Source organism: Petaurus breviceps, unplaced genomic scaffold (assembly GCF_028583685.1).
Source record: "Petaurus breviceps papuanus isolate PSGF00001 unplaced genomic scaffold, PetGlider_PUasm1.0 80, whole genome shotgun sequence".
In the NCBI taxonomy this organism is placed as follows: Eukaryota; Metazoa; Chordata; class Mammalia; order Diprotodontia; family Petauridae; genus Petaurus; species Petaurus breviceps.
The window spans coordinates 6,300,351-6,323,291 of NW_027186540.1; the positions used below are offsets into that span (position 1 = coordinate 6,300,351).

The 22,941-nt window shown below is 38.2% G+C and overlaps 1 protein-coding gene across 6 annotated transcripts in view; it reads right to left on the reverse strand.

The window, feature by feature from the left end:
• LOC138176002 (FERM domain-containing protein 4A) overlaps nt 1-22,941 on the reverse strand; it is a 416,847-nt gene that overhangs the window by 254,127 nt on the left and 139,779 nt on the right. For all 6 annotated transcript variants that reach the window (XM_069106685.1, XM_069106684.1, XM_069106682.1 and 3 more), the window contains exon 2: nt 12,883-12,948. In XM_069106685.1, coding sequence (XP_068962786.1) covers nt 12,883-12,948 — 66 coding nt within the window. The remainder of the gene's footprint in view (nt 1-12,882; nt 12,949-22,941) is intronic.

Consider the following 22,941-nt stretch of genomic DNA (forward strand, 5'->3'; position numbering starts at 1 on the left):
GTTTAGATAATAGAGGTATTTTTTTTCATCACTATCTCCTCCTGAATTCTTTTTTCTTTCGTATTTTATATATATATATATATGTATATATATATATATATTTTTTTTACCATATCATAGATTTAGAGGTGAAAGGGGTCATCTAAATCAGTTCTTTCTTTTTACAAGCAAAGAGATTAAGGTTTAGAGATGTTAACTTCATACTTACAGTAAGTGACAGAACTGGGATTTGAACTCAGGTCGATGGGCAGTGGATAGGCTGCTGGGCCTGGAGTCAGGAAGAAGTGAGTTCAAATCCAGTCTCAAGACACTTATGAGCTGTGTGACCCTGAGCAAGCCACTTAACCCTGTTTGCTTCAGTTTCTTCATTTGTAAAATGAACTGGAGAAGGAAATTGCAAACTACTCTAGTATCTTTGCCAAGAAAATCCTAAAAGGGGTTAAGAAGAATTGGACATGACTGAATAACAACAAGCACCTATGACTCCTGTATTTTGTACCACAATGCCACCTAAAGCTTCAGGCTTAGAAGGTAAAACAGGATGAAACACGTCTCTCTGATAGACAAACTTTCCTCTGATTGATAATGCAAACTGAATGATGTGTACACCACTGAAAATCATAAAATCTTAGGCAAGGATGCTTGACTTAAAGAAAACTAAAAGACAAACTAAGAGGAGGTAACATTAACAAACACTTCTTTGCTTTACAAATGGACTTACTGAGAGAATCCTTTAAGTAGTGACTCTCCACTTTTATTCTTCCCCGGTACTTTCAGCTAGGTGACTGAGTTAGCCACAACAAGCCTCATCTGCAAAATGAGATAACAATGCTTACTTAACCTCCCTACCTCCCAGTCTCTTCCCTCTCCAGTCCATATTCTACAGCTGCCAAAGTGGTATTCCTACAGCCCACATCTAACTATGTCACTTCCCTGCCCTACTCCCTCACTGCGGTCTCTACTACCAAAGACAGTCTCCTCTGCTTGGCATTTAAAGTCCTTTCCTTTCTGACTCTAGTTTTCCAGACTTACCCGGGACAGTTTACTCCCCTTCATGAACTCTACGGTCCAGCCAAACTGGTCTTCTTGCTTTCACTCAGTCAACAAGCATTTAATAAAGGGCTTACTGTGTGCCAAGCACTGATACCCATTAGGGATACAAAGAAAGATAAAAAATATTGTCCTTGACCTCAAAGTGTTTTTTTTTTCTAATGGGGGGAAAACAATATAACTATGTACATACAATACATACATATACACACATACATATAGTACATATAGACTATATATGTAAGTGTGCATATATAATGTATATGTATATGTAGGTACACACAGAGTAGATGGAAGGTCATCTCCAAGAGAAGGCACTAACAGGGGAGGGGTGGGACCAAAGAGGCCTCCTGTAGAAGGTGGGCTCTGAAGTTCATCTTGAAGGAAGCTAGGTATAGCTGATGTAGCTGAGACGAGGGACAGAAAATTTCAGTGATAGGCGATAGTCAATGCAGAAGGACAGACTCAGGAGGTGGAGCATCATACATGAGGAACAGTAGGCCAAAGAGATGATGAATTGCCTGAAGGGGAATAATGTATGAGAAGATTGGAAGGCAGGATGGGGCCAGGCTGCAAGGGCTTTAAATGCCAGAGGAATTTGTATTTGATCCTGGCAGTGACAGGGAGCCGGCAGAATTTACTGAGCAAGAAGGTGACATGGTCAGAGCAGCAATTTAGGAAGAGGATTTTGGCATTGATGTCAAGGATGAACTGGAGTGAGAATTGAAGCAGAAATACCAATTAGAAGGCTATTGCAATGGTTTGAATGAGAGCCTATATTAGGGCATGGCTGTATGAATGGAGAGAAGGCATATATAAGAGATATTATGAAGATAGAAAGGACGAAGTCTGACAAAAAAATAGCATATGTAGGGTGACTGTGAGAGTCAAGGTTGACACTGAGTTTGTGAGCCTAAGTGATGGAGAATTTTGTCCTTGACAGTAATAAGAAAGTTGGAAAAATGTGAGCGTTTGAAGAGAAAAGATAATGAGTTTTATTTTGGACAGGTTGAATTTGAGAAGCTTATGGGATATCCAGTTTGAGATATCCAAAATACAGTTGGTAATGTAAGAATAGAACTCAGGAGAGAGACTAGGGCTAGATTTATAAACCTGGGAATTACCTGCACAGAGATGATAACTGAACTCATGGAAGATAAGATTACCAATGTTATCAATTACCAATATTACCAGTAATATTACCAAAATGACCAATATCTTAAAGAGGAAGAGAAGAGGGTACCAGACAGAGCTTATGGGGGGGCATCCATGGTTCTTGGTTATGATGTAGATGAAGATGCACCAAAGGAGATGAAAAGAAAAAATTGGGCAGGTTGGAGCATGAACGCTAGAGAGGTGAGAGAATCCAGGAAGAGATGGTGATGAACAGCATCAAAGGCTTTTAGAGAAGTCAAGAAAGATGAGGAGTAAGAAAAGGTCATTAGAGTGGACAATTTGGAGATCACTGGTAACTTTGGAGAAGATATTTTTAATTGAATGATGAGAAGTCTAACTGCAGAGGGTTTAGTAGCAGGTGAGAAAAGAGGAATTGGAGGTACCTAGGGAATCTAGGTTTCACTTAGAAGAGAAGGAAAGATGGGGTAACAGTAACACTTCCATCTCCTTACTCTATGCTTTTGCAGTTTATCCACCATGTCTGGAATGCACTCTTAACTCATTTCTACTGCTTAGAATTCCTAGATTCCTTCAAAGCTCAGCTCCAATCATCTCCTAGAAGACTTTCCTGATCCATAACTCCATGGGCCAGTACCTCTCCCACAAACTGCCTTTGAAGATATTTTGGATCTACCACCTGAATGCATGTTGTTCCTCCTGACAGGATGTAAGATTTTTGAGAGCAGGGGGTGTTTCTTTTTTGTCTTTGCAACCCCAAATCACAATCCCTGGTACATAATAAGCACTTAATAATTGAATGTTGACTGATGGATTGCCGACAGTGGAGAGGATCCAGTGAGATAAGATCTTTTGTAAAGATGAACTATAAGCTATTATTATGTTGCCTTCAGTTATGTATATGTTATGTTCATTTATTATTATACTTCAGTTTACAAAAATTTCATTTACATGCCAGTTTTCAGGAACTGTATAAATTAGGGAAAATCTGTATTCTTATCAGTTGGCTTCTCTGTGAGGTTAAAGTTAGGATAGGAAGCTGCCTGTATTACGACCTGTTGCTGTTTGGCCTTTTGAAATCCAGAAGCCCCAGTATTACTCTGCTAATAGTTTATATAGTAAGTGAAATAGTTACACAATGCAATGCATATAGCAGGTGCTTAATAAGTGTTAAACTGACTGGACTCCCATAGAGTACACCTGAGCAATGTTCAGGTTTGTCACCGGCAGTTTGTTCCAGTTTTAAACTCTGGTGATCATAAGACACCTCCAAATCAGTGAGAGAAAAGTTAACAGCTGAAGGGGCAATGGGGACAAAAAGGGGCAATCTGGACAAGTTCAAAGGTCAAAAAGAGGAGAATCAATATGTCAGACAGGAATGAAAATCAGTGGAAGGATTCAGGTAGAGTACACAGAAATGGTGAAGAGGAAGACAAGGCTAGCTCTCCCTCTTCCCCACTTCTAGCACAGGTGGTCTCAAAGGTGCAGAAGAACCTGAAAGCATTACAATGTAGGTATTTGGTATTTGCAATTTGTCCCCTGAGGGATCAGGTTAACTGGTTCTCTAAGCCCAACTCCCAACTGTTCATCCTTGCAGGGACCTATATAATATTAAATGTTGGCCACAAACCCACTCAGTTACTGCCTCATACATTCCCCACCCATGACTCAAGAGTTGGTATGTGACCTCATCCCCTTTGTCCAAGTACAGTTAACTATTTAAGTATATATTTCCTGTTTGGGACATAGAAATTGCTCTAGCTGGGAAATCCTAAAGTTTCTCCCTCCTTTCCCACCACCACACTGCATTTGCAGGGCCTTCTTTATTCTTCTTGTTCTCTTTGTCAAAGTTAGTACACTCAATTCCCTATACTGTGACCTTATAGTTCAAACTCTTCCAACAGTCTCCATTCAATCAGTGAACACCACCTATCTATATAATCTTTAGGATTAAGCTACCCTGTAAACAGGAAGTTCTCAGCTGGAATTCAAGGTCCTAATCCTCTTTTTTTTTTTTTTTAAAGGCTTCCTAACTCTAATAGACATTTTAAGGGGTTTGGTTGAGAGTGAAATCAAAGTACAAATAGCTCAATGAAGCTAAGAAAATAGTAACAATAGAAGATGTTTATCTAGCATTTGAGTTTCGTCAAATGCCTTACACAGGTCACAAGAACTCTGTGAAGTAGATGCTATTGTTATCCTGATTACACCAGTGATGAAAAAGGGACAAAAAAAGAGAGGTTAAATAACTTTGCGCAGTACAGCTAGTAGTCTCAGAGTTACAATTTAAACCCAGTTCATCCTGGATTTAATAATTAATATTTATATTATTAATATTAACTAGTTAATAATAATAATTTTCTAACCAGATCCAACCTACTAATACACTACACCAAGCTGGCCTCTCCCAGTAGGCCAACAGTGGAGGACACACTCAATTTGCTAAGTTGAGCAATGCTGAGGCAAAGTGGTCTTTTAACAGATATTTATTTGTACCTTCCTTCCCTCTCTTGATCTCTCCTTGTTTTCGAGCAGTTATTCACCTATTGTCTCCCCCATTAGATAGTGAGCTCCTCGAGGGTAGGTACCGTCTTTTATCTTTCTTTGTATCCATAGAACTTAGCACAGTGCCCAGCACATAGGGACTACGTATTTAACCTATTAATTGACAACGACAAATAATGCCTAAGAATATAGAGTCATATCTGAAAAGGCAGCTATGTAAAGTGTGACCCTTGTGTCAGAGACTTTCTGTGACTTAAAGAACTCTGGCTAGTCAGGGATTTAGTTAGAACTTGGGTACTTAATAAATGCTTATTGAATGACTAATGATGCCACACCTCTACATCACCTCCTCTTATGGAGAGTTCAACCCCATTTCACCTTATTAATTCATTTACTGGCAAGCTCCAGCTAGTGACAGAGTACAGAATGCTCTTCTTTAAGAAAGTAAGGGAAAGGAGAAAGAAATAAGGGGACTTTTTATGGCACTTTCAATGGCATCACCATTTCTGGTGCATTCTACTCAGTGGGGTCTAGCATGAGGAGGGCAGTGATGAGTGATCCCAGTGAAAGGATGTGCATGAACTCTGGGCTTTCTTCTAGGCATTATCTGTTTTCTCTTTCTGACTTCCTGAATAGGACAGTAGAAGCAAGAAAGAAACAGGTTTCTCTGGAGCTGATAGGCAGAGAAAGGAATGAAGATATATAAATGAGCTGTTGGCATTAATATCACCATTCCTATTCCCTGACCAATTTTAATGTACTGGTAAACCGGTACATTATTGAGTGGCATCCATAACCAGAGAAGACTAAAGTAAGAAAAAGGAAAGGGTCAGAGAAAGAGGCGAACACGACAATTTGGGAAAAGAGGGTGTGAGGTATTGCGGTCATTTGGCATAGGAAGAGAACACCAGAAAGACGGTAGAATTTTAGAGATTTGCCCTCACTTTGCTTAAGAAGATAGTAACTAAAGTGGTCACATTCCCAAGCTGAGAAGGGTCACGTAGAATGGCCAGAAGTTGAGAAATATTTTTTTTCGCTGGTTGAAAGGGAGCAATACATTGAGAAAAGAACTGTGGGAAAGGAGTTTCTCCAGAGAAGCCCTCATATTCAGGTGTATGATTTTGGAATCAAATACAGTTTTGAGTCTAATCAGTTGAACACTTAAAAGTACCCACAGCATTTTAACAAAACTTTCTTCTGTAACACTGTGATCTTTCAAAAGAGGGTTGGGTTAGTCTCAATATAATGGGGGGGGGGGGTGTACTAGAGCATGAGGATTGAGGAAAGGCCATTAGAGATGGCAATTTAGAGATCATTGGCTTCTTTGGAGAGAAACATGTATTTAGCACCTTGTGTGTACAGCAGCATGTCTTTTGCCTGCCTCCCACCCTCCCTTCTTCATCTGTTGAAATCCTACTTATCCCTTAAGGCTTAGCTCAAATACCACTTTTCTTTTTTTTTTTAAAACAGGAACAATTTAATTATTTGACTTTGACATCCAGCATCTATAAGAAACTTTTAAGAGGAATCAATATCCAGAATTGTAAAAGTAAAAAAAAAAACACAACCATATTTTACAAAAAAAAAGGGAAACAAATTTTAAATGTGAATTATTCAATATCAATATTGATCAGACTATCACTGAACATATTTTGGGCCTCTTCCCAAAGTCCCTCCTTGCTGCTTATTTTTTCTACCTTTGTCAAATGACAAATACCACTTCTTAGGATCAAGATCATAGATGCAGAACTTGGTAACATCTTAAGGGCATCTACTAGTTTAAGTCCCTCTGTTTTGGGAGAGAGAGAAAACCTTCTCAAAATTGGTTTAAAATTATAAATATTTATTGATAGCTTTTGTTTTTGTATTACCTTCATTTTCAAATATATTCCTCTCTTTTCTTACATAGAGAGTCATCCCTTGTAACAAAGGATAAGAAAAGAGGTGGAATAGGAGAAGAGGGAGGAAGCTTGTCAAAATTAATCGACATATCATCTGAATTTGACAGTAAGTGGAATGTTTCACATCCACAGCTAGTGCCTTCCCCCCCCCCCATACCCCCTTTGCAAAGAGGGTAGGGAGATGCATTTTCTTATCTTGTCTTTGGGGCTGAGTTTGGCCAGTCTCCTAACTTTGATGGATGAGGAAAGTGAGACCCAGAGAGATGAAGTAACTTTGCCCAAGGGTCACCCTGGTAGCAAATAGCAGAACCAGGATGTGAAACTAGGTTCCCTGACTACAAAGCCAGCACTCTGGTCACTACACCTTACTAAGATTTTAGAGTTGGAAAGCACCTTAGACCATCAAATCCAATACCCTCATTTTTTAGAAAAAGAAATTGGGGCTCAAGTCCACTGCAATTTTTTTTTTTTAAAGTAATCGGGGTTAAGTAATTTGCTCAAGGTTACACGGCCAGTTATTTCTGGGTGTGGTGCTAAGTATCTGAGCCTGGATTTGATCCCCAGGTCATCCCGACTCTGGGGCCGGTGCTCCCACTCGCTGAGCCACCTGGCCGCCCCTAAGCAATTGGGGTTAAGTAACTTGCTCAGGGTTACATGGCCAGGTGTTTCTGGGTGGGTGCTAAGTATCTGAGCCTGGATTCGATCTCCAGGTCTTCTCAACACTGGAGCCGGTGCTCTTACTCGCTGTGCTACCTGGCCACCCCATCCACTGCAATTTTAAAAAACAAGTTAATTCTCTGTTTCTCGTAAGTATGCTATCTTGTTGTTTCCATGCTAGTGTTTCTCTCTAAAAACAGGGAAATTGCTTATCATAGCAATAATTCATGATCCTGTTTCAATACTCTTGGAAAGTTTAGTGTCTATACTCCTCTGCATTGTAAGAAAATTTTGTTTCTTCTACTACAGTGGAAAGAGAGACTTATAAATGGCTTATGGATCACCACTGAGGGATTCAGTGTCAGAGGGCAGAGGAAAAGTGGAGGCATTGCCTCTAGTGCAATACTGGGACAACCTGGAGAATGGCCATTTTGTTTTATAGGGGCACTTCCTAAGCCAACAAGGGAATGGACTTCACTGAGGCCATTTGAGGTTAAGAGAGAGCAATTTTAGTTCTGTAAAATTCTCACATAAAAAGGAATGGGAGTTCTAAAAGTAGAATGCCAATAGTAGGACTTGGTCTTCTAGGTATAATGAAAAAACAACCAGGGCAACAAGTGAAGTGTATATTTTCATGTTAGGAAGGCACTACTAGAGTATAGGCAGCTAGGTGTTGCAGAGGATAGAGGGCTATGCCTGGAATCAGGAGGACCTGAGTTCAAATCGGGCCTTAGACCTAACTGTGTGATCCTAGGCAAGTCCCTTAACCCTATTCACTTTCATTTCCTCATCTGTAAAATGAACTGGAGAAGAAAATGGCAAACCACTCCAGTACCTTTGCTAAGAAAATCTCAAATGGGGAATCTGACCAGACTGAAATGACTCAACAACATCACCAGGGTATACCAAGTCAGTTTAAAATATAATGAAGGAGCCACACCCAAAGCATCTCAGACTCAGGAAAATCTCTCCTTAATTCAAAAGCCCTCAAGTCTTTTAACTCACTCTTTTACAACATTTAACAATTCCCACCTTCAGGAAATTCTTTAATTTAACTTAGAAAGTTCAGTTACAGTCTACATCTGTTTCCTCTTTCTTTGTCCTTAAAAGATTCTCCCCAACATAAAAGTGCCAGGCAGGAAAAGAGAATAACATTCATTACTTTGCAGTTTACCAAAGACCTTCCTCAAAACCCTGGGAGTTAGGTAGTATAAGTCTAGATGAGGACACTGAGGCAGAGAAAAGTTAAGAGATGTGCCCAACTTCACACAGAAAAGGGCAGAGATAAGACTGAAATCCAGTCTTACTTGAAGCCAAGTCAGTGTTCCCTTCATTACACCAAGTTCCCCTTCAAAAGTGAATAAAAATCCAGGAGCAATAGTGCCATGAAGCGGTCATTATTTTTTTACACAACTAATAGTTTACAAAAGCAAGTACTTCTTGGGCTCAATACTACTTTTTCATGGCATAGTTCTAAATCTGGCTATTTATGTGTGTGTGCTAATGTGTGGCAGAGCTGTTAAAGGGTCAGCCCTTGGAGATTCATAAAGAGACAGTTCAAATAGTGCTTATACAAAATGCTAGCTGTGATACCATGGACAAGTCATTAAATTTCTCAATGTGTTGGTCTTGCCAGTCTACACTGGAAGAAGTCCCCTATCATGAAATCACAAACTTGACTTCCCTCCCCTAAACATATGTGGATACATCTATCTATCTATCTATCTATCTATCTATCTATCTATCTATCTATCTATCTATCTATCTATCTATCTATCTATCTATCTATCATCCATCTATCATCTATCTATATAATGTCCTAACTTTTGTCTACTATTGCATATGTGGTCCAATGAAATGAAAGGGAACATACAACTAACATGGTCTTGCTTAGCAGAGCAACAAATGTCAGGATGAGGCAGAGGAAGTCAGGACAATATGGCTCAGGAAGAGATTTCCATAAGATTTCCTTAACTTGGAATTTGAATTTCTGGGTTAGAGTTATGATTGGCCAGAATAATAGTGGAGACTGAAAGGAATGGCTACTATTGAATAGCAGAACCTCAGGTCAAACATGCTTCCTTTTTCAGCCAGATATTCAGGAGTGTACAGTGTACATAATTTTAAGTCCTAACCTTCACACTTTTAGGGATTTGCTGAGGTATGATCAAGAATTCAGAAACATGAATTCAATTCCTTCAAGCTCTAAGCCTCTTAAAAACATTTTGTGGTAGAATTATGCATATTTTACAGTCATTCCTTCCACATCATGAATTTTCCCATCATAGTTTCAATATATGGCAGGCCATATATAAGTAAATAAATGGGAATTCTCTGGTTTTTAAGGCAATGGCAATGAACAATTTAGAAACTTAAAAGTCTTATCCAATGACAGACATACAGTAAAATTTTATAGACAGTAATTAAATTAGGTAATTAATATAAGTAATTAAATGGGAATTTTGGGGAGTTTTGCAGAAGCCTCAGACCACATGTGAAAGCCAGAAAATGACACAGAAAAAGTTTAGGAACTCAGAAATGAATAAAATATATGTATAGTATTGTACAATAACAATATATTTTATCTTTTTAAATACTCCATAAAAGAAAAAGGAAAAAATCAGACTTTTGCTCTGGTATGAAGAGAGGCCCAAAAAATTTTACACAGATTTCTTAAATTGCAGGGGCACCATGTCCCTAACCCCCATGATGTGGAAAGGTTAACTATACTTTGTGATCTAGGGAAAGAAATGAGCTACTCAAAGACACACGGTGGGCAGATACACAGTGAAATCATCTGAGCAGTTGTCTATCAAATCTGCATTCTCTTGATAATCTCCAATTCTTACCAATGAAATAAGAACTGGCTTGTGGGCTCTTCTTTCTCTGTCTATAAGACCATACTGTATTTCTGTCATTGGATAAGCCTTTTAAGTTTCCAAATTGTTCATTGCCTTAAGAATCAGAAAATCCCTGGACCCAAAGAAGGTCTCAGTCTTCTCATGCAGATACATGATATAAAGCTTAGCATTCACCCTGAGCCTTCCCCTTCAATCTTTCCACCTTTGTTCAGTTAAACTAGTGAAGAGTTCCTACTTTGCTCCAGGGCCAATGGTTTGAAAATGCAATGCCCTATCTTAAGGCCTGTTATAAACATTTATGAACATTGAAGAATATTTGGTATCTGATATATTTTGGTGATTCAAGTTCAAATGAATCTGAACCATATGGATCAGATTTCTTTTTCATACCCTTACAAATTAAAAAAAAAATAGAAAAGCGGGTACAAGGTCAAAATGTGTATGTTATTTAAAAATCAGATGGATGAAAAATCAATCATCTATGCTACAAACCATAGCACAGGTGTCTTAAACATAACAGGTACTTCAAATATATCTATAGAATAAAGATATTGTCCTTATTAATAGTGTGACATAATAGATTAATGTCTCATGACTTGAATCAGAGGACCTCAGTTCAAATACTACCTCTAACTCTTACCACCTATGTGACCATAAACTTTCTGGTCCTAAGTTACCCCATGTGTAATATGAAGGTGTAGAACCAGGTGGTCTCAGAGGTCCCTTCCATAGCTTTATGATACTATGAAATTTTTCTGAGTTTAAGAATACCTCTCTGGAGTAGAGACATAGACATCTCTTATCTTTAAACTGGCTTTTGACTAATCAGCAACTAAGAACTGTGACCTTGTTACTGTAGGTTTTGCTTACCCAGTTTGAAATGTGATTCAAAGGAGGATATCATGCTTTCCACTTAATAGTCCTTTGTTTTAAAATAATCCCCCCACCCCATGCTAAGCAATTAGGTACTATGGCAATAGGTCCCTTGGGAATGTGATACTAAGACAGATTGTATATGGAAGCTACTACAGAGACAGTATGCAACTAATCGGTAAACAGAACATTTTCTCATTTTTTCATAATCTAACATTTCTGCAAAAATCACAAACTGAAATCGGTTTTTCTCTAGTCCAATTCAGCTTCACATATATCTTTGCCTTTCTTAGAATGATGCTAATATTTATCTGGACCACATGAGGCAGGCTGGACATCAGATATAATTCCCGTGCCATGTGAGCCTTTATTTCCTGTTAGAGCACTACTTCTTTCCAAAGCTATTAGCATTCATAATAGAAAATTCAGTTTAAAAAATTCTAAGTACACATACAGGTCCACACCTCAACTCTAATTCTTGACTATTCAGAAGAGGCTGAAGACTTTGCTCTGCCTCTCTTAAATGCAATTTATGCGCAGGTCAGGATATCATCACCTGTGATATTGGTCCTTTTCAAAAACCAAGGAGGAACAGCCCCAGCAACAGAAACAAGCAATTTGGATTCCTAACCATGCAGGAGCCTCACTGGTAGCTGGAAATCTTGCATTCATTGAGCCACAAGTTTTTTTGAACACATTTTACTCAACATCAGACTTCCTCTAAAATCCAAGACATGATTTAGTCCTTGACTAAGGTCAAAAGTATAAACTATCAACTCTTAAGGTTAATTGTTTGAATATTGACAGGTTTGAATAATGTATATGTGACTGGGGAAAGGGGAGAGGAGAGTGGATGAGAATGACTCCACTTTTCTCTCTATATCTGCCACTGACACATTGTCTTGTCTCCCCACCTCCCACCCTAAGGAGGTTCCCAGAGCTTTTTCCCAAGTCAATGAATGGTAAAAGGCATACTTTTAACCCACTGACACACTGTAGTCACTGCAGTGGTGAAATATGATCAATAATGAAAAGCCACATAGTAACATCACAAGAATCTTAGCTGGGAAGCTGGCAATAGGATATCCAATATTTATTTGCATACAATTTTAATCCAGAGCAAAAAATAGTTGAGCTAGGAAATTACTAACTCTTGAAAGTTTTATCATTATAATATAATTAAAATTATAATTAATTTTATATATCTGAAGATCTAATTATTTTTTAGGGCTCTAAAGAAATGAATGGATTTTCCAAAGTAGTCTGAACTAGAGACCAGGGACTTGGGGTGAAGGTGGTGGGGTGAGGGTTTGGGGGGGCCGGAATAGTTCTAATTTCATTTCTGACTTATCTGACATGGATTTGTTCACTTTTATGCAATACTCATTTTCTGGATCTGAATTTTCCCAGATGTAAAATACAGAGAGATTCTTGAGCCTTTTCAGAGGGACAAATAGGAAAATATTCTTAAAAAGAAAAAACAAAGGGAGCAGCTAATTGTCTTTATAAAATATGTGAAGACAAGTGGAGAATGCTGACAGCTGTTTTCCATCCACATTTAACATGAAAGGACAAATTGACTTAACTTGAAGCAGGAGGCATTTAGGCTAGGTATGAGGAAAATCTTCTAAGTAGTAGGAGTAATACTAAAAAGATTTGCTAATGGTTGTTGTGGACTTTTATTTAACATCAGTCCAAATATAGATCTGTCTACAATAGTGTAAGTGGGGGAGAAGAATTCAACCAGAATTTCACAATCAGTATGTCCTGGCTATGTATTCTAGAAAAACAAGATTTGAAAAACAGTAGTTTCCCTCCCTTTTGGATATAGGTTGAAAACTAGATTTTCCAAAATTTCATTAAAAGAGAAAACCCTTAAAAATAAAGCAATAATAATTTACCTGTACCAGTAGTTCCAGCTTTCTGTCATCAAGGAGATGGACTTGACACCGGCGCCCCTCCGTCATCTAAGAGAAAAAGAAAGTCAGAATCATGAGTTTTTCAAAAGCCTCAGCTGTTTTCAGATAGTCACCCTTACTCTGTTACTTAACCAACATTCATTAAGCCCTTACTGTGAGCAAGGCACTGCACTAGGCAATAGAGACACAAGTTTAAAAAAAATGAACAGCTCTTATTGTTAAGGTACTTTCATTCTTCTAGATACATAGAATCTTGTACACTAAAAAGTAAGTAAATACAATTTATTTCAAACAGATGGATAGAACTAACAATTGCCCTAAGAGAATTATTGGGTATCTAGGTGATGTAGTGGATAGAGTGCCAGGCCTGGAGTCAGGAAGACCTGAGTTCACATCTGGTCTCAGACACTTACTAGCTGTGTGACCCTGGGCAAGTCACTTAACCTGTTGACCTCAGTTTCCTCATCTGTAAAATGAACTAGTGAAGGAAATGGCAAACTACTCTAGTCTTTGCCAAGATGGAACCCCAAATGGAGTCATGAAGAGTTGGACATAACAGAAAAGACTGTCAGACAAAAATAGCATTAACACCCAGTACTAATCAGATTTGGACCAGCAAACTAGGTGTGCACACACACACACGCACGCATGCACACACACATACACACACACGCAAGCACACACACACACCTGTAGGCGGCTGGAGAAGGTATGTGTGCGTGGAAAGAAGATGACCTCTGTGATACTAACAGTCATTGCTACTTTAATCTCCTGCCCTCCCTAGACAAGAACAATCCAACCACCAGGTCATCCCGCAAATGCATCATCCTATAAATATCTTTTGTTTCATTCAATGGAAATAAAAGTACCCTTTCAGTCTTCACTCTACCCTTACTTAGTATGTCTGGCAGGCCCCTGGAGACAATGAAATGTACCTGTGTGCCTTGCCTTCACCAACTAGAAAAAATCCAGTGAGACATGCCTTCACAGTCAACCTGAGCTTCATTCTTTTGTGTCTTTCCAATCTACAAGTCTTTGTACCTAAGGACCATTTTCCTCCATTCACACGCATCTTTTTTTCTCCCTGATTACTAAATGCTTCTGCTCAGACTTAACATAATGTTCCAACATGGAAAGACTCTGCAAGATGCATTAACTAATCCATCAATAAGCATTTATTAATTGTCTACTATGTGCCAGGCATTGTGCTAGATGGACACATAGTCTTTGTAAGTTTGCTGTGGCCAAAATAAATAAAAATATTGATAATAATGATGACTGTCATCACAGTCATCTCCATCAACATCAACCTCATCTTCACACCACCACCACTGTCACTAGGTTTCCAAATTTCTAGGGAATATCTTTTCCAAATTTAGGCTATTCCTTAAAAAAATAGTCTGACCACATAAAAAAATAGTTCATCACCAAGCCATACTTCAAGACTGTCTCACTCATCAGGGCACTTTTACCACTTGGGCAGTCTTTTAAGACTCTGGCTGCTACTTTCATGGCATTCTGAGGCAAAGGGCATCAGTCAAGGTCAGACAATCATGAGAAAAGAAATGAAAAGAATAAAATAGAATAAAAATATTGCAAAGCAGTCATATTATGTGATTTGAACTTGTCTCCAAATAGGATGACAACCCATCCTGATCTGGCTATATAAAGCATTTGTTCCTTCTGTTTCCAATGACAGTTGTGATGGGCAGGAGGAAAGGCCCCTAAGATGGAGGCCAAAGTGTATTGCAGATCATGGGCATTCAATAAATATTTGTTGATCCGATTCTAAAAATTGTTCAGTCTAATTTCCATCATTTCTCCGTAAAACTCAATGAGACTCAGAAGGATTTAGGGTCTTGAGTTCTTAAATAAAAATGAAAGCCCAACAATACCTTACAACCAAAAAGTAAATTCCTAGCTTTGCAATTCTACATAGCTGGATATAGTAATAAAGGGGGTATTTTGAGTACACCCTCTGAATTTGAACAATTCAACACAAGCTAGAAAGAGACCTGGATTATTGGAATGTAAGGTCCCAGAGCAAAATAGAGTTGCGTGCAACTAGCAACAGTAGTAAGTTATTTTGAAAACCCTTTTCATTGTATTGAGAACGTTCTGGAAAAGAAAAATGTAAAAGAGATACATTGCATACACACCTCTCTTCAAAAACTGCAGAGTCTAAAGCTCACCTCATTGCAAAAGGACTGTGTATAGATTTAATGCAATATCTTATTCACACATTCTTAACTTTTTCAAAAGCATAGGAAAATTGGGGTCTGAAGAGCTTAATAGTGCCACATAAATATTTCACCATAGTAATAAAATTGATGTGTCTTTTTCTCAAGTATTAACCCGTATTTAATACTGTGCGACTTTGATAAAAGTCTGTAAGAATTCTGCCACTGAATCCCAAAGCTAGAATTTAGAACTTTTACCCCAAGTTCTTCTTTTAATTGGTGCTAGGGGAGAGGGAAAGCCTCAAAACAAAAAGCTTTTTATGCATGCTCACCTTAATTATCAGCAAGCAGTTTAAGCAGGTCACTTCCAGGGTATCAAGATATTAATGTTAGTCCAGTCTTTCCTTTATGAAGTCTAGCCATGAACTTGTAGGTAGAGGAAAGACTTCCCCATGTATTAATGCCTCCTTGCAGAAGAGGGAAACAGATCTAAGGCAGAGTCTGAGCTTTGAACTTTCAAACTTTTTTTCAGGTTTAAGGTCTTTTTGACAACACCTCCGTGGTTTTCAACTCAAAAGGTAGACTTTGTTGTTCCCTACTGGACAGAAAGATGCTCCTTCCGCATCAATCGATTTAGAAAAGAGATTGTACTATCCTAGGGTGTATACAAATAATGAATGACCATCTGCTGGCTTTGTCTTGGTTGCTAGGCATACTGAAATTTCTTTTGAATACCAACAATTGTAAAATAATACTAGTTTCCTTTTCTTTTTCAGCTACTCAGGCACAATTGGAGCTTTGACATCGCCCTCAAAGGAAATCCTTTGGAAAACAAGTCTTCTTATAAATGTCAGCTGGTTACCATTTCAACCATAAATTGTCTTGCTACAATATAATTCTATAACAAGCAGTGGCGTTCCAAGCCCACTATTGTTCTATAAGACATATAGGAAAAGTTATTTTAAAAATTGTTTTTCTACCCTTCTGTGTTATCTATTTTGCTATTATGATATAATATTCAGATCTATGGGTGGTCATAGAAAAGTGGCCTGAAGAGTGTTTTTTTCTTTTATCATAAGTAAATTTATTTTAAATAGTTCAAATAGTTTTTATTGCAAAGGACTTCTCTCTAGAGTCTACTACCAAAAATAATAAAAATGAGAAATTATGATAACTTTAATGTGGAACAATTTCATAACTCAAAGAAGACTCTGTGGCTTTCCTAGCAAATTGTGTGCATTGCTTTTCTGGACAAGATTACAGAATCTAAACAGGTGATATAGTAAGACTTTCTTAAAGGTGTATTTGCATAGACCTTGTAAAGACTAGGTCTACCTACTTAGAAAGACAATAGAGTTTTGGGGTTTGGCAAATCTCAGCTGTGTTTTACCAATAACATATCCTCCTCACTTCAAAAACTAAACAATCCTTCTGCTTATTTCCTCTTATATTTATATCTGGAAGAAACAGAGAGATCATCTAGTCCCAACCCCTCATTTTACCAGTAAGGAAACTGAGGCCAAGAGAGGTCTGATGAATTGGTCTAAATTATGCAAGTGGAAGAGGAAAGGATTTGAATTCAGGCCACTTTACTCACTACTCATCATCCTTTACAAGGCACCCCATTTCTCTTTTTTGGTTATGGTCTACTTCTTAGATGTCCTTTTCCTTGAATTCCACTACTTACAGTTTTGACCGAAATCGAATCTGGCTATGGAAAAAAAAAACAAATCTCACAACTTATATTTATACAGTGCTTCTATGATTTATAGTTTAATTTTGTACTTATAGCTTACTTTGCTTTCATATCAGTTATAGACTTTGACCTTTAAAGTAGCATTGGGCCCTGGAGTTAGGAGGACCTGAGTTCAAATGTGACCTCACACTTACTAGCTGTGTGACCCTGGGCAAGTCACTTAACCCTAGTTGTCTTCTAAAAATTAAAAAAAATAGCCTTGAATCTCCAGGATTCTGGATATTGAATCTCATAGAAGAAATCAGGTAATGGGGCAAGTAAAATTTCTAAAAAATAAAATAACCACAGCTATGAGCTCTGCTATTATATTTCCTTGAGTTCCTGATGTCAAATCATCAGCTATGACACTACAGTAATGAAGAACAATGTATATGGGCCTATAAATTTAAAAACCTATTTGGAAGACTATTTATCAGTATCAAAAGTAGACAGTAAAATGTATGTGTGGGTGCATATAACAAAAATTAAAAATTAGCTCTGGTCCCTATCTCTTGGAACTAACTCATCACTGCTGTTTTTGACAATACGTTTATGAGAGTCAATAATATACAGAGAAAAATACAAAGCACTTACATGAAAGTAAATCCAACCTTTCTGCTTTGTCACTCAAGAAAATTTAGTAATTAATCATTTAAAGAGTCACACTAGCCACCTCAATTTTTTTCTTCAAAATTGTAAGACATCACATTTCATCATGGGAAATGGAAACCTCAAAACATGCAAGCTGTCTCCTAATCACAAAGGTCCTTCAGCACTTAGTTTCCAGGTTTCCATTAAATGGTTTCCATTAAAACCCAGATGACATGGAGCACCCTGGCAAGGCCAGAAATCTTGCAGAGACAGCTAAAACTCTGCCACTTAGTCTGACCAAAGGAATTGCTCAAAAGGAAATTCAAAAGATGTGACTCAATTTCCTAGCACATTGCCCAAGCTTCTACTCTTCCAACTTCCTTGCTCACAATTCCAACTTCCTTTTAGCAAAAGGGAAACACAAGTCAAATAGGGACTCATTGTTATAGGAATGAAAATTTTAAAGATCTTCCTTGCCCCTAGGCTTAAGTGCACCTGGAGCCTGTGGTGGGAGGCTTGTTTCTCAGGAGATACTTTGTGATTGGGCAGTGGGTCAAGAAGGTTGTTACATTCTCTGAGCCAGGAAGGAGAAGGCTATATAATCCTTGATGTGAGACTTTGTTTTGGGGCTCACTTTGAGAAGCGTTGTGTGATTTGACCAGATGAGACTCTGGGCAGCCGTTGTTGAGAACCCCCCGGCTTTGAAAACCCAGATGTTGATGCTTCCCTCTCTGGTAACTGTGATTTGGTATGGATGTATGTAATGGTTGGACAGTTTGGAAGCCTGTCTACTGAAATGTTCTTGTAACTTATGCTTGTAACCTCTGTATATTCTAAAGTTCAAGGTGCTGAACTTTTCCCCCTGAACTAGGTAAATGATATATGTTTGATTGATTAAAGCAAGCTTGTTAACCCATTTTGAGTTGCTTTCCTTTAGAAAAGCAGATCTAAGAACCTGTGTTGGCAGCCACACTGGGGACACTGGGGTGCTTGCTGCTACACTCATCCCTTCACAGACTTTTGGGGTAGGTATAAGTGGGCTAATACAGACCACAGTTTGTTAATGGTCACGATGAAGCTCCTGAATAAATGGATGTACAAACATAAAGTAGTTACACATCTCAGGAAATTAGAAGGTTTCAGTCAAAATTGCAGAAACACTGTGGCTATTCAGGAAGTCTTGCCCATACTATCACCTGATGGCAAGTGATACGACATGGATGTAAGTTCATAGGAGATTGCTATGGCAGTTGGATAGGGAGGTTAAAGTGTAGGCAGTAGGCAAGATGATTCTGGCTTTAAGTCTGACTTCACTCTGTGACTTATGGCAGTGTTTTTTCTGGTACAGTAGATAGAACTCTGGGCCTGGAGGCAGGAAGATCTGAGTTCAAACCCAGACTCAGACACTCACTAACTGTGTGACCCTGGTCAAGTCACTTACTCTTTGTTTATCTTAACACACTGAAGAAGGAAATGGCAAACCACACCAGTATCTTTGCTGAGAAAACCCAAAACAGGGTGACAAAGAGTTGCATATGACTGAACAGCAACAGAAACAGATGATCTAAAGGCTGTTGTGTCCCAGGGGGCGACCACTTTCAGCCACTTGGACTTGCTGCTATTGGGGACACTGTGCTTACTCAGGGGACACATCACAAGCCAGCTTTACATCTTCACATTCCAAGAGCAGAGAAATCAATTCCAAACCTCCACAGTTGGAACTGTAGGGCAGAGGGTCAGCAAACATGAACAATTACTCCCAGGGCCTGCAGCTAAGAAGGGAAATGCATGGACTTTGGGGAGTGAAGCAAGCAGCCTCCATCAATAGATTTTATTTGATCTCAAAGAAAGGAAACCCAGACCAGACATGGAGGTGCGTCAGGGTTGTGGTAATGGAGAAGGGTGGGAGGAGTATTATTTCTTCCTTAGAACAATGAATAACATTGTAATGAAGATGATGACCTGTATGCTTGATTACTGATGTGCAGATGTGATGACGATCACAAGAGGAAGGTCAAGGTTCAGTCCTGGACCTCGTGGAAGACCAGTGGACAGAACAATGACTTGGATATCTACCTTTTCCTGGACCAGGAAGCCTCAGACCTTCTGATGTGTGGGCCTTGAATACTGCTCCTTCATTAGGAAATGAATAATAATATTTATGTGGCACTTTAAGGGTTGCAAGGCACTTTAAATATGCTATTTCATCTGATCTTCACAACAACCCCAAGAAGAAGGTGCTATGATCATCTACATTTAAAAGATGAGGAAACTGAGACTGGAGGAAGTTAAGTAACTTGTCCAACGTCACACATCTAGAAAGAATCTAAGGCAGGATTTGAATGCATCTTTCAATCTCCAAACATGGCAACCTACACTATTCCATGTAGCAGTAACATTTCAGTGTGACCATCATGAGTATTCCCATGTGTAAACTGTGAGTTCTTAGAGCATAGGGGAGGTTAAAACAGGGCTTAGAAAACAAGATTTTGTGATAGAAAGGCTCTCATAGATCACAAAATCTATTTCATAGATGAGGAATTTTGTAGTCAGAGAGGTGATTTATTCAAGGTGATACAGGTACTAAGTAGCCTGTTCAAATGTGGTTTTTGACTTCAAATCCATTCACATTTCTACTATAGCACATCTTAAAAAACTATGGTTAAATTTAATTTTTAAATAAAGAATGGAAGTGCTCCTTTCTAGAGGAAAGTGAGAATGTGTGGACCTCAAATATGAATGTGAAAGATCATACTTCTAGGACTGCATCTAACAGCATCTTCCAGAGATGTTTGTTCCTTTATCTCAATATGATAGTCCTTCCACACTCTAACCACATCCAGGCCAACATATACAGATTTGTTTGTTGGTTTGTTTTTTTTCAATCTGGGTTTAATACTGCCAATGCCCTTGGCCTTGTGATTGAAGACAGCAGAATTAAACCACTCTGTCTCAAGGTATTTAGTATCTACTAGACACTAGCAGGGAGGGATCTGGAATCAAAGAGTCAAAGGAAAGCTGTACTATATCATTGAGGGAACTAGGTGGTGAAGTAGATAGTGGGCTGGACCTAGAATCAGGAAGACCTGAGTTCAAATCTAGCCTTACTTAACTGTGTGACCCTGGTCAAGTTACTTAGCCAGAATCATAACAGTTACCTCATAGGGCTGTTGTGAGGATCAAATGAGATAACATTTCTAAAATAATAGTTAATATTTCTAAAATATTTCTACAGTACCTGGAATAGTTAATATTTCTAAAATAATTTCCACAGTACCTGGAACTTCCATGTTCCAGGTGTTTATTGAATGCTTCTTCCTTTCCCCCTTCCCTCTATCACAGGATGGGTGATAAGAAGCAAAGGGATTATAGGATCATAACCCTTGACCTGGAAAGTGATCTAAGCCAATGTCTCTTCATTCTATCTTTAACAGATAAGCTTTAAAAAAGTGACTTGTCCAAGGTCACACTTCTAATGAGGATTTAAAGCAAGATTTGAACACATCTTTCTGACTCCTTAACTTGACAGTGGTTACTACAGTCATTTCTATATCACTTGTAGAATCTATATGACACATTTTACAGTTGAAGAAACTGAAGCAGAAGGAATGGCCAAGGCCACATGAGTAGTAAGTCTCAAAGCAGGAATTTGAACCTACTCCCAAGACAGAGTTCTGTGTATGATGTTTCTTCCCCAATCAGTTTGAAGATGGGTAAAATCAGAACAGAGATGTTTACCAAAAAGCCTAGGGCAAGAAGCCAAGAGCAGTTTAAAGGCAAAGGATAGGTGCTGGTAATTCATAGTTCATTTAATCTTTCATCTTTAAGGCAGCCAGGTGGTGCAGTGGCCCTGGAGTCAGATGGACCTGAGTTCAAATCCTGCCTCAGACACTTACTAGCTATGTAACCCTTGGCAAGTCACTTAACTAACCCTAGTTGCCTCCAAAACCTTTTATCCTATCTGATTTATAACAGTTAATTTTACTTAAGTAGCTTGTGTGTATGTGTATATGTATATGTATATATGTATGTATGCATATCTTATACATTCGTGGAAAAAAAGCTAAGTTCCATAAAAATCATTTTAAAGCTTATATATAGATCTAGAACAATCACTGCTTGAGGTTTATAGTATAATGGTAATTTTTTGCTCAAACTTTGTGATATCATCAGTATAGCAATTCCCTATGTAGATACTCCTGGTACAGAAACTCCCTCCACTAATGTAAACTGAGAACTCATCAGAAACTTACAGTTTTAGAGAGATGTTAAATGACTTCCTCAGGATCCCACAGCTACCATGTGTCAGAGGAAGGATGAATAAAAGCCTTCCTGACTCCAAAGTTACACTCTAAATATCACACTTTGAAACCACACTGGACAAAAAAGAACTATCCAAATCCTATTTTGCTTCCATGTTCTTTAGCAAGAAAAAGGTAGAACAAATGGGGTTAAGAAGGAATTGGAGTGCAAGAAAAATGAAACAATAATGAGAAGACACCTACCCAAATTAATCCAAATTATGATTATACTCCAAAGTATGAAAAGAATTAATAGAAATGACTGCAGAATCACTGTCAGTAATTTGTGAGAAATCATACCCCACTGTTAAAAATATGAAAACAGTCAAACATTATTCTGAAAAGAGGAAACAATATGATTCTGGAAATTACATATTGGCAAGCTTGGTGTTGATTCCTGGAAGATTATAGAATATATTAAATCCTAAGTTTAGCAGCATTTAGAAATCAGTTATAATTAGGGGGTCAGCATGGATTCACTAGAGGATAAAACAAGAGTGTCAAAATAACTTTATTTTCTTTCTGAATAGTTACTAGAACATGGTGGACATAATGTAACTTGATTTTGGCAAAACTTTTGAGAAAATCTTTTATGGTATCTTTCTGGACAAGATGGAGTCAGTTGTTGTCCTTTCTTGAAGAGAGCCACTACATTGAGTCAAGTTACAGGGTGTCCGATTGGTCAATCAGACCCATATGAGCTCGGAATGCTCTGCCACAGATGGGGCACAAATAGTCCGTGTGAACATTTGCAGTGCATTCCCTAAATTTGTGCATCTCGTGTTTCTTTTGAGCTACTTCAATTCTGCTTTGCTCACGAAGCACAGCACCTTCTCTGATGAGGGCTTGGTCTGCCAGTGATGGAAGGAGAAAGAGAAGACTGGATAAAAAGATGACTGGATCCGTAGCTGGTTAAACAATCATACTCCAATATGAATTAACTGATGGCAACCTGGAAAGAGGTTTCCAGGGGCATACCACAGGGATCACTCCTTGGTCTGATTACCTTCAATTTAGATAAAAAAAATAGACACTAGATGGAGATACTCAAGTTATAGCTATCAAATTTGCAAAAGACATAAAGCTAGTATATATATATATATACATATATATATAAAACACTCATATATATTCACATATATATAAAACTTTGTAAACCTAAAGTGCTATATAAATGCTATGTGCATAGCAAGCCTCTCAGAATCATTGAAAGCACTAATCTGCTCTCTTTTTT